The sequence below is a fragment of the Delphinapterus leucas genome, chromosome 7, assembly GCF_059928025.1.
Source record: "Delphinapterus leucas isolate spDelLeu-1000000601 "Yukka" chromosome 7, BTC_Dleu_Yukka2, whole genome shotgun sequence".
Taxonomy (NCBI): Eukaryota; Metazoa; Chordata; class Mammalia; order Artiodactyla; family Monodontidae; genus Delphinapterus; species Delphinapterus leucas.
This window is the reverse complement of record NC_143135.1, coordinates 35,671,234-35,684,055: the sequence shown is the minus strand read 5'-3', so window position 1 is coordinate 35,684,055 and position 12,822 is coordinate 35,671,234. Positions and strand designations below refer to the sequence as shown.

The 12,822-nt window shown below is 48.5% G+C and overlaps 1 protein-coding gene across 1 annotated transcript in view; it reads left to right on the top strand.

Moving 5' to 3' along the window:
* SLC6A5 (solute carrier family 6 member 5) overlaps positions 1 to 12,822 on the top strand; it is a 56,657-nt gene that overhangs the window by 30,307 nt on the left and 13,528 nt on the right. The window contains exons 9-12 of the mRNA XM_022583585.3: positions 1,076 to 1,200; positions 6,491 to 6,603; positions 7,336 to 7,467; positions 8,423 to 8,522. Of these exons, the coding sequence (XP_022439293.2) occupies positions 1,076 to 1,200; positions 6,491 to 6,603; positions 7,336 to 7,467; positions 8,423 to 8,522 (470 nt within the window). The remainder of the gene's footprint in view (positions 1 to 1,075; positions 1,201 to 6,490; positions 6,604 to 7,335; positions 7,468 to 8,422; positions 8,523 to 12,822) is intronic.

Here is a 12,822-nt window from a genome sequence, read left to right as displayed (position 1 = left end):
TATTACTCAGCCATAAAAAAGAACAAAATAATGCCATTTGTAGCAACATGGATGGACCTAGAGACTGTCATACTGAGTGAAGTAAGTCAGACAGAGAAAGACAAGTATCATATGATATCGTTTATATGTGGAATCTAAGGAAAGGTACAAGTGAGCTTATCTACAAAACAGAAATTTTTGTAGAGTTACAGATGTAGGAAACAAACTTATGGTTACCAGGGGGTAAGAGGGGGAAGGATAGATAGGGAGATTGGGATTGACATATACACGCTACTATATATAAAATAGATGACTAATAAGGACCTACTGTATAGCACAGGGAACTCTACTCAATACTCTGTAATGACCTATATGGGAAAAGAATTAAAAAAAAGAGTGGATATGCGTAAAAAAATAAAGTCAGAGTGGAGAGGAAGTGACTTGGTCAAGGTCATGCCTCTAACATGTAAGAGAATTTGGCCTCACGGCTCCATCTAGCTGTGACCCCTCTCTTGGGTCTGGGATGGACAGGGCAGGCTGGGAACGGCAGCCATATGGCCAGCAGAGGGCGCCGGCACCGAGGTGCTGGTCTCTCTCCTCTCCCCGCCTCCCTTGCCCTTCTAGGCCCCTGTACCCCAACCCCAGGCTGTTCTCATGCTTGGTGGCATTTGTTGGTCCCACCGCCTTCTCTTCTCTCATATGTCGTTCCTGTCCCGGACTCTGCAAAAGGCCTCATCCCCTCAATTTCTGCTCTGATGGACAGACTTACCTCTGCCACTGCCAGGAGGGGAGATCCAGTTCTCGGGCAGGTGGAGCCAGAGTTCTGTCCCAGAGGCCCTGGAGCAGGGCTGTTAGGGGAGGGAGAGCTTTTTGAGTCTTTTGGTACTTATCCACTTGGCCCAAGAGAGCCTGCAGTCAAGACTGGTGGTTCCTTTCCTTGTGAATAAGAACAAGACCAGCCTGCAGTGAGTACCTATTTAGGAATGGGCATGTGGACGTGGGCACACAAACACGCGAGCACGCATTCATGTGTCCCTCCCCTATCCCTTCCTCCTCACAAAGCACGCCTATTGGCAAACTTGTCTCTTCCTCCCAGGGACACCCTAATTGTTACCTGCACCAACAGTGCCACGAGCATCTTCGCCGGCTTCGTCATCTTCTCAGTCATCGGCTTCATGGCCAATGAACGCAAGGTTAACATCGAGAACGTGGCAGACCAAGGTACAGTGCGCTGGTCACCCTGCTGTCGTAGGGCAGGTTCCAGGTTCACACCCTGAGCTCCTCATTCATGCTATGCTAGGAAGTTGGCCTTCTGGAACAGGCTGGAGAGGGGGACAGCCTAGGTCCCCCTTTGCGGAGGGACCCAGAGCAGCTGGAGTCTGAAGCTCATGCAGGGTTAGATCTGGCTGGTCCTTCCCCAGAGGTGTGGCTATAAAAGCCCCTTTCCTGTTTCCCTCTCCTTTCCTTCGTTTTCCTGTCCTCTCTTAACTCAGCTCCAGCAGAAGTAAGGTCTCTACCTGTTGGGCACGGGGAGAGGATTCTCTAGGCAAACTATGGCTCCTGCAGCGGATGTAGGCACAACCTGCTTCTGGGTGGCTTTCCTTGCCGCGGGCTCTGTAGGCACCAAACACTAATGCTTAGCGAGCGCAGCCTTTTCCTGATGAAGCACTTTCCTGGTTGTCAGGTCAGATGTGTTCTCAGGGTCCTCTGCTTCGTTCGCAATGCAGACCCTGCAAATCGTTTCCCCAGTGGGTAGAAAGGTTGGACGGTGGTGGTGGGAGGGATGTGGAGTACATGTTTACCTTCTGCCCAAGTGATCCCTCTATTAACGCTAGCGTTTGTGCGGTCCCTCTGGAGTGTACAGAGAGCGCTCCTTTTTTATCTCATTTAGTCCATGTCTCTAGCACAGAATCTTGCAGAGTATGTAATACTTTTAGTTAACTTTTTACTTCCACCCAGCCTTAATGTACAGAGGATTTGGGTGCTGAGCAGGCCTCAGTGACTGAGGGATTTCATCGTGGCGCTGTCTGTCATGACGGGCATTCTCTAATCAGGCATTTGTGGGCTGCCTTGGTGTAGGGACTGTGCCTGGGGCTGTGGGGACAGGGCTGTGGGCCCGGATGATCCAGAGTGTGGGCCTGTCTGTGACTTCTCTGTGAAGTTATCTTTCTTCAAGGAGCTCACTGCAAGTCTCAGGTAGTGGCTCAGACACCAGCACGAGAAAGAACTAGGCCCTAGCAATGTCACCTTCTTGGTGGGGTGCTGGCTGTCTTCTGGCTCCCTAAGGGTAATTAATTACTGCTTCAGCGGCGCTGACGATGCACTGCAGGCCTCAAAGGGTTAAAGAGCCAGCTTGTTGTTTGGGGGGAGCTACCTCTCCCTGCAGAGGGTGCTGAACCCCCAGGGATTTTAGTTCTGCAGCAGTGCACTAAATTAGAGGTCCCAGAGCTGAGCAAATGCCCTTCCCTGGTTGAAAAATTTAAACCTTCTGGGGAGCAGGGAGGTGGTGAGGGGGAGGGAGAGAGTGGCGGAGGCTTTGTTTTGGGAGTGCCTGTACCACCCGCGCTGCCCTCATTTCCCTCCAGCAGCGTAGCTGGAGCAGGTAGGCCCTGCTCCACCTGCCAGCAGATCTGAGGTGTTCTGTTATTTTTGTGACATTACTGAGCTCCTTGTGAACCAGTGGCCGAGTGGCCAGAGATAGTGATTCTTAAGATGTGGGCCCCATTCGTTAACTCTTCTGAGCGTTTCCTGCCCCAGGAAAGGGATTTGGGGGCACAAGTTGCTAAAACCCAAATTAAATTTTGGTTTTCGTTTATATAAAAAGCATCAGACAAATGGCCTGTGTTTCCCTCTGAAACTTCCCCTTTCCAGAATTTTTTCATTTCCTCTGATTTTAACAGGGAGAGAGGAGTACTTCTCACAGGTTCTAACGTGTTGTGTTCATACAGTTGACCCTTGAACAATGCAAGGGTTTAGGGGCGCCGACCCTCCACGCAGTGAAAAATCCGTGTTCTAATTTAGAGTCAGCCCTTCGTAGGTACAGTTTCTCTGAATCTGCAATTCCTCCACATCCATGGATTCGACCAACTGCAGGTTGTGTTGTACTGTAGTATTTACGATTGAAAAAAATCTGTGACTGAGTGGACGCGTGCAGTTCAAAACTGTGTTGTTCAAGGGCCAACTGTACTTGGTAGTTTCTCATTGTCAACAGCACAGGGACAGTGGGTCTCATCTCCCACAGGGGAGGGGCAGTGGCCCGGGAGGTCTTCTCCCAGACCCGTGGGCAGCTAAACCTGCTCATCTGAATTCGCATACATTCTTACATGTGATAAGCAGGCTTGTCTGATTTCCCCCGTTGTAATGGAGGCTCTGCAGAATACAGAGGTCAGGGTCAGGCCTGCATCAGGTGCCAGCCCCAAGCTCTCCTAGCTGGGCGACATTGGCACGTGGACATTCAGTTCATTTTTGCTGACCCAACATTAGTAACTGTGCTTTGGTATTCAGTCAAAAGCAGGTTCTCTTTAATGACCTAACACTAGTCCATTTCGTTTACAGCTCCCTTGTAAGGGAGGCTCAAAGTTATTACCCCAAATTTTGGCCCTATCAGAGCTTCTGGGGGCTTGAGGGTGGGATTGGTGATGAGACCAAGCTGTCCTCTGCTTTTACGATGGGCACAGGGAAGGGGGCGTGGTCTTCTCAGGCATCTACTCCGGAGAAGGAGCTTGCTGGGAAGTCAGCCTTTTAGAGTCATCTCCCAGCCAGCTGCTGCCTGGGGAGCACTGACTCACGGTCAGAATCCAACTCAGAGCCCTACCAAGATGCTCACCCTCTAGCGGCAACACTGGGTTAGACCACAGCAGAGGAACACAGAGGTGCGTATTGCATATAGAGTCCCAGGTCTAGGTGGTAACTCTCAGGTAAACAGGCCACTAGGAAGCTCTGCCCTGGCTCCCTCACCCCCTCATAGTTCAGAGACCCTGCTGATAAAGATGAACGCTCTCAAACTGTACTGGCCGTCCCACCATCTGTCTGTCACCTGGATGCCAGTCCTTCCAAAGGCACAGGAAAGGGTTCCGGTGTTGCGTCCTCTGAGAACGCATCCACATGTAGTGGGTTTCTCAGAAGAGTAACCACTCCCCGTGTGCTGCGGGTCGTGATGGGTCCATTGACCGGAGCCCCTGGTTGTGTCTTCAGTGGCTCTCTAGGACCAAGGAGGCTGTCACTGTAGGTCTCTGGGGGCCCCGCCCAAGATGCTGGCATGCAGAACCCCTTTGATCCCCTCTCATGGGAAGAGTAGTAATGGTCTATGCTTACTGAGTTCTCGCCATGGCCAGGCATGGTTCTGAGCCCTTTACTTGTATCAACACGCTTAATGCTCACAGAAATTCCCTGAGTGTAGGTGCTATTATTATCTCCATTGTACAGATAAGGAAACTGACGTTTGTCCAGAGTCTTACCTACGGTCCCGCAGCTAGTAAGAGGCAGAGCCAGTTTTCTGGCCCATGGGGGAGAGAAGACTGCAGTCCACCCACTGGGCCTTGCTGCCTACCAGAGGGAGAGGAAAGAGGCAGGACTCAGCCTCCATCAGACACGAGGGCCTAGCCCGGGGAAAACTCCGCTGTGGCTCGGACAGTCCATCTTTCTGAACTCTACAAAATGTTCTAAAAATGTGTTTAAAAAATCCACTCTCTAGCCATCTTGGATAAACGGAGTTTGCTGAAGATGACGCCTTTACCCTGCATACTTTAGGGAGGCCCCTGAAATGGAAACAGGCCGAATATTTTGAAATCATTCCCCTCCCTAAGAAAGCAGTAAAGCCCAAACGGCCAGAATCCTGTTAAAGCAATGAGCCGAGGTCCTCCGGCAGTGGCCATTTGAAGACCTTCTTGTCCACTTTATGGGCCTAAACTGAACTGGCTTCCTCGGTGTTCAGGGCACTGAACTGGCTTCTTCGGTGCATTGCATTTGAGACCTATTTTGAACTGTAGCTTAATACAGATTTTTCTTTCATGGTTCACTCAGGGAGACTTCAGAGGCTGTCTCTACTGTCTGTTCAATAAATGCATCGAGCGGGGGTATCTTAGGCATTCCAGGCTTTATGTTTTAAATACCCAAGGCCCTAGGCAACATTGGGAGCTAACAACCTGATGAATTCCAGTTTAAAAACGTGTCATTATGCTTGAGTTATAAAAACTCCAGGAGCTACGATTTCTGGCTTCCAGACGTGCGCTGGCCGTGGATTACCCCGACGTTCCCTGGTCTCTGCCCCTTATCATCTAGGTTTCTACCTACAGGGGAATTCACAACTGCCAGGTCTTTAGCCATCTTCCCAGTGAGGCTGTGAGGAAGACACGAACGGCTGGCGGGGCTTTATGTTAGCAGAGAAAACTGCAGCTCAGACATCCTCTACCAAGACCGCACGCGATATTCCTGGGAAAACTGGAATCAGAGCTGCTAATTTCCAAGTTCATTGTCCGCCCCTAAGAAAAGCTAATATTCTGTGAGTGCTGATGATGTGCAAGGCACTGGTCTCAGTGCTTTACCTGCGTTTCCTCATTTGTCCCTCGTAACCGCGCTGTGAGGAACTATTGTTATCCCCATTTTACAGATGGGCAAGATTGAGGCTTACAGAAATTAAATAACTTCTCTAGGGTTGCACAGCTGGCAAGTCATGGAGTCTGAATTTGGACCCAGGTCTGTCTAACTATTAGAGACCAAACTCTCTTAACCCTTATATCATGCTTCCCTCTTCCCCACTTAATTACCTGTGGACTGATGTAGCCCCATCTTTACCAAGCCTTTATAGGGCAAGCTCCTAAAAGTGTTATATTGATTCATGTTTTATGTACATGGCTTCTCCTGGAGGAGTGACTAGGAACAAGGGTAACAAAAGGGGGAAACGATGTCATTCTGGGCATGTTTAACCCTTACAGCAGGGTTTCTCAACCTCAGCACTCTTGACATTTGGGTAGGATAATTCTTTGTTGTGGGGACTGTCCCATGCATTGAAGGATGTTTAGCAGCATCCCTGGCCTTTACACACTAGACACCAGTAATCATCCCCCATAACACCCCGGTTATGAGAATCAAAAATGTCTCCAGACATTGCCATATGTGCCCAGGAGAGCAAAATCACCCACTGTTCTAGAGGGTAATTATTACATTCTCCCCCAACTTATGAATACAAAGATGGAGGTTTTCATGTTATTTGCATGGGATACAGCCTGGCCTTAGAGTCGAGTTGGCCCCGAGTCTCTGCTTTGGCACTCTTTTTGAGCGTCTCCTCTGAGTTCCCTGAGATGTGGACCTAATTCCCCTGGTCTTTCCCTCACGGGAGCTTGAGATATAATTGGGGAAATGGATAGAGAGGAGTAAAAACATAGCAGATAGCAGGAGCAGCATGTGATAACTAACAACTCGGGGCTTCCATGGAGAGAGGACCCTGTGGGCTTCCAGGAAGAGGGGGCCTTGAGCTGGACCTGTTTGCAGTCATGTGTCTTGTTCCTTCCAGGGCCAGGCATTGCATTTGTGGTTTACCCGGAGGCCTTGACCAGGCTGCCCCTCTCTCCGTTCTGGGCCATCATCTTTTTCCTGATGCTCCTCACTCTTGGACTTGACACTATGGTGAGCCCTTCCCCCCTTCGATCCCTGCTTCTTCTGAAGACTCCTGTCCTGGGTCCTGCATCCAGCCTGCAATGGGGTTGAGCTTAGTGGTCCTTAAACGTTTCCCTGAGTGATGTAGGGGTGGTGAGGTACCTGTCCAGGGCTCAGGATAACCTTGCATTTGTGGGTGACTCAGGTGATGGGCAGAGGAGCCGTACTCTCTCCCTCTCTGTTCTCCATGCAAGTTTGAGCCTGTGTACTTCCTGCTTTTGGTGTCATTTTGCCAAAGCAAGTCCTTTGGGGCTGAATAAGGGAAAATAATATGAGGTCAATTTTAGGGGAATTGCTCTGGGGCTGAGACTACTACAGATCATGGTGACAGGCACTCAGGGTTTAGTAGTTGGGTGCAAAGAGGGTTTTTCCTCAAGCAGAAGATCAAATGCGATTTAAACGGGAGGAGAGGAATTTACATCTCATGAATACAGAGTGAAGCTTAAAGTGTCCTGATGGATGGGTATGAGTGCAGCCTCTGGGAGCTGGTAACACTGCTCTAAGGCCCACATCCTGCTTGGAGTCGCCTCGCTGGCCTTGTGGGTTGGACCCCAGCAAAGTCAGGCCCATTGAGGGAATGCAACCCTAAAACCCAAACCTCATACAAATACCACTTGGCCTGGTGGGAAACACAAAGGGCTTTTTGGAGTCTTTGGGGTTGGGCGGTGTGTCTCAGGTGTCACTTTGCTGGCATCATTCCAGTTTGCCACCATCGAGACCATAGTGACCTCCATCTCTGACGAGTTTCCCAAGTACCTGCGCACACACAAGCCGGTCTTTACTCTGGGCTGCTGCGTTTGTTTCTTCATCATGGGCTTCCCCATGATCACTCAGGTAAGCTGCCTGCTGGGCACAGGCTTGGGATGGGGGCAGGTTGCAGGGGCGCCTGATGGCTCTCCAGCCTTTTACTCTTAGCTCCCGGACCTTATAACAACAGCCAAATCATTGCCATTTCCACGTAGATGGAATCAGTTCATTAGGGATTCTGACCACAGAGGGAAATATGTCACCTTGGCTACTAGTGATACTTCTAGCATCTTCGTAATTGAGATGTGGGCTTCTTGAGCCAACGAGACAGGTGTGTCCTACTTTAAGAAAATGGAATACGTGAAAATACTGACTAGAGAAATTGATTACCTGTAATATACAAGATTTATAGCCATTTGAGTTCCTTCCAGTCCTGAGTGTCTGGTAAGTTGAGTATTAGCTTACCTGATATATATATATATATATATATTGCTGTCCCTGTGACCTTGAGCGAGTCACTACTTTGGGCCTTGGTTTCTGCATCTGTAAAATGATAGATTGAAAGGAGATGGTCTCTAAGCCTCATCTATTGTAGAGAGGCTTAAAGAGTGAGCTGAAAATGCAGGGGGTTGCTTGAGGAATGCCCAGAGACACCTAAAGGTCATATGAAGGTCAGTCACATGCAGGTATATGGATAGAAATGGTCATCTATTTCTTAAAGCAAAAATGAAGCAATCTGGCTACTTTCACATATACATCTTCAGATGCTGACCTTTGCCCTTTAAGAGTAAGATGTTAGATCACTTTTCTGGGCTTGTTCTATTGATTAGCTCGGAGTCTTTCCAGGGACTGCTTTGCTAACATGGCAAGGCCCCCAGCTTACATACCTGGCCAGCGTTAGGTTACTGATGTCAAGGGGAGGGGAGATCTTTTGACTCCCGTTTGCACCTGACCCTGCTCAGGATGGAAGGATTGACTGCTAGAAGTGGGAGAGAGCCTAGATCCAGGCCTATTGATGTCGGTTGTTTCTCTCCCCTACCAGGGTGGAATTTACATGTTTCAGCTTGTGGACACGTATGCCGCCTCCTACGCCCTCGTCATCATTGCCATTTTTGAGCTCGTGGGGATCTCCTATGTGTACGGTAAGGGAACCACTGTGCCTGATGTGAGGCAGAACTTAGTGTCTGTTGCCAAGCGTCCATGGCAAGCAGGTTTCCCATAGTAAGTAAGACAACGAAAGGGCTCCACTGCAGCTATATTTAGGAAACATAAGAGCGCTGCACCTTTATTTCCAACTTGCCTCAGGACCGCTGGGGTCTAGACTTAATAGAGAAACAAAAGACGGCTGATGGTGAAACTCAGTAGTCTTTGTACCAGAAACTACTAGGACCAGGACATGCCTTTGGGTGTGGTCTGGCAAGTGAACCGTCGTTAATGCCTGAGGACAATGGCCAGATTGGGGTGGGGGGGGGAAGGCTTCTTTTGTATTTTGAGGTCTTGGTAGCTGCAGTCTTCCTGTAGCTTGAGGTGAGGAGAAGCTTCCTGGCTGATGCCCGGATACTTTAGTGAGAAAAGAGACCACAGGCCTCACAGATCCTTAGGAGACTTTGTTAGCATCATGGGAGCCTGTGATACAAGATCTCAACCCCAGATTTTCCCAGGAAGAAACTGCCTGTTCCCTTACAGATTAGCCCTTCTTAATATCACCATAGCAACCTGCATCCCATAATCAGCAGGGCCATTATCTAGAAGAACAGGAATGGTAAGTCAGCGGATGCTGTCTTTGCCCTTCAGTGGAGGTGTCTGTGCGTGCGGGGGAGGGGTCTCGCCGGGTGATCTCCTGGGCTCCTTGTGTGCACCGCCAGTCAGCACAAGCGAGTCGTATTGGGTTCAAGGCACTGCTGACTTCCCTGTGCCTCGAAAGTCTTAGAATCATCCCTAATATAGATAAGGCCTCCTTAGCAAATACCAGGAAGGTGAAAAATGCCAACTCAGATGATCCACCTGTACTTCAAAACCAAAAAGAGATGGTAAAAGGAAAGGCAGGGTATCACTTGGATGCAGGATGTCCTTGGTATGAGCACCTTGCTTTTAATGTAACTGTTAGCCTCCTGTCCATCAGGGTTCAGCAGCTTCTTGCTTGCCTGAAAAACGCATTAAAATGGAGGGTGATGGGGAATGAAAATATAAAAAGGAAACCTCTCATGTAAACGTTAGGTGCCCTAGGAAGAGGAAGATACTGTAGTCATCGTTAGGTGTTGGCAGAAGGGAACTTTGTCTCAGCTGGAGATTACATCCCCACTGCAGGGAGAGTTTAGTTTCTGGCCAGAGAAGTGGGCAGGCATGCCAGCTGTCGTCATGGGATCAGAGGCCAAACTGCCAACACTTTGGGCTGATGAGACAGACTGGAGCCTGCAGTGACACTGTGATTGAGGACCTGCATTTAGGGTGAGGCTTCAAAGAGCTTCCTACCTGAGCAGAGAGTGGCAGAAACCCAGCCAGTCTACCAGAATCCTAACTTTCTGCCCAGACAGCAAAGGCTTTGCCATGGAGAGGCCTCTGAGGCCCTCCTTTGGAAACTCAAGCCCTCATGGGTCCATATATAAGCTGAAGTCACCAGATAGTCTGTTGGCAAAGTCAGGAAAGCTCTTCGTTGCAGCACTGGCCCAAGTGCAGGTGGCCATATCATTGACCTCCTCTGTGGTCTGTATCCTCAAAAGACACATTTGCACAATTCTTTCCGATAAAACAGGGCTGTTCAGTGTGGTTTACAAGCATCGTTAAAACAGAAACCTTTTAACGTCTCTATTTTTAGAACTTAAGTAGCTCCCCCCAGCCTCCATATAAAACTGGTGGTAGATTTTTTGGTTCTGAAGGAAAAAATAAGTCCTGAGTGCTTCAGTCCCTAGGCTCTGCTAATCTTCCTGGGGGACCACCCAGGAAATCGCCTGGCCTCTAGAGGGCTGGTGCTGGGCCAGCTTCCAGGTCCAGGTGGACTCTGTGCTGAGCTCAAGGTGAACTTGACTCCTGCTGTGTCGGATGTGGGTGTGAACCTCTGATTTGGACCTGGATGGAATTCTAAGAAGGGGCTCTTAGAAGAAATATTTGAAATAAGCTAACATAATTGTTAGAGGTGAAAGCAAAAGCCTGCACAAATATATAATGTACGCTCCAGAGGACGCTGGATTCTTTACTGAGATGATGAGGCCCCAAACAAATGCAAGGTTAGTTTAAGGAAGTTGAACATGAACCTGTGAAGAGTGAAAATGAACCCGACTGATTTGATTCCCCCCATCCTGGCTGCTGAATTTGAAAAATAAGTAGGTGGATTGCAGAGATTTGTGTTTTCTTCTTAGTTCTAATGATCTCTAGATTCTAGAGGTTGCCATTCAAACATTTAAAATACAGTAGGCACAATTTTCAAGTTTTATCTTTAGATCAAAATATCTGATTCAGGTTCTCAAGGCAACACTCTTCAAAGGCCAGTATTTGGGTTTGAGGTAGCTAGAAAAGTGGAACTCCCTGAGTTTAGTGTAGGAACAATCCCTTTAACAGGCTGTTACCTAACAGAGTCGCTTTGAAGAAGTGATTTGCATTTTCCTGGGAGCCAATACAGGGACTTTCTGGCTGGGGGGACCATAGGATTGACCTGTCACCACAAAGCCCTGCTGCCTGCTTCTCTGCTTGGCCCCACACTGTGCATTTCCCCCAAATCACTATATGCTCAATTGTCTTGATCTGTTTTCTTCCATGTTGATCAGTTACTTGTTTCACGTCCTACCCCACTCTGTCTTTCTCCACATCCTTGTGAGGGATGTTAGAGTCACACAGGCAATGACTTTTACAGGATGGAATATGTCATTCTCCAGTTCAGGTTGTCCATCCTGCAGGCTGAACACCTCAAAGTGTTTTTGTTTTTGTTTTTAGTATAAAAGAAAACAAAACAACAAAACAAAACACATGATCTCTCTGGAACCCCACAAATTCAAGCTTAATTTTGTTCCTATCTGGTCTCCCTCCCTGAGCTCCATCTTCACATATGTTCTTGGCTGAAATGTCACTGTCCACCTCTCATTCAGGGTGTAAGTTCCCCCAGCTCCATTTGCTGGGGTTCAGAAAACATTAGGAACAAGAGGTTTCAGTCCATTCATAACTCACATAGGTAAATGCCTGTGTTTAAATGTTATCTTTTTTCATTAATTAATTAATTTTTGGCTGCGTTAGTTCTTCATTGCTGCGCGCAGGCTTTCTCTACTTGCGGCGAGTGGGGGGCTACTCTTTGTTGTGGTGTGCGGGCTTCTCATTGCGGTGGCTTCTTTTGCTGGGGAGCGTGGGCTCTAGGCGCGCGGGCTTCAGTAGTTGTGGTGCATGGGCTTAGTTGCTCTGTGGCATGTGGGAACTTCCCAGACCAGGGCTTGAACCCGTGTCCCCTGCATTGGCAGGCAGATTCTTAACCACTGCGCCACCAGGGGAGTCCTCAACGGGTATTTATTAAGTGTTCACTGTATGCCCTGCATGTGGGGAGGGCAGAGGTAGTTTTCTATATTCACGGATATTTCCAACTAGCTGCCAGGAAGAGCGAATCTACTTCGTAAATTGAGAAGAAGGCCAGTACTAAGCTGTGTATCCCAGCTATGCGCTTTTGCTGCCCAGAGATAAAGGAGGGCCAGGGTAGCCAGAAAAACTTTGAGAAGGTGGAGTTTTGGAGATAAAAGAATATAAAAGTAGATAAAGACGAGACTTGGTGTTAAGTTTATTGCTAACCAAGGCAGGGAAAATCTGAGCCCACACATAGGGTTTTGGCTCCAAGAGATGCAGCCAAAACATTACATTAACTGTAAGAGAATAATATTTGAGATACACACAGGACTGGAGACCTAATTTGTGGGACCTAGTGCAAAATGAAAATGTGGAGCCCTGTGTTAAAAAATTGTCAAGAGTTTCAAGATGGCGACAGGAGAGATTAAGATTAATCCAGGGGTGGCGCCCTTGTGAGCACCAGGCCCTGTATGAGTGCTTGGCTCACAGGCTAGGAGGCTGGCCCTGGCCACACAGTGGGGAGAGCAGCCCCTGGAAGATCATACTCAGACCAAGGGCAAGGGTATGGTTCATAAAGACAAAAGCCACAAAGTTGCATGGGTGAAAGTGATCGGTTGGTTGAAGGAGGTCCTTGACTTACAGTTCAGGATTGGCTGGTTATACGGAGGTTGTGGTGGGCACATTTCTGGGCACCAAATCTGTTGGTTTGAATGTAGAACAGTTGCTATGTGTTCACCACTTTTTTTTTTTTTTTTGCTGCTATTTTTCTGCTAATTCAGTGAGAAACAGTTGCTCTGATCCCTTTTGGAGCTCTCTTACCCCTCCAGGTTCAAGGTCATGCTGCAGGCAAGTCTCCATGCACATGCTCCAGGCCCCAAGATCAAGTCTTCTGTCAAGAGTTAG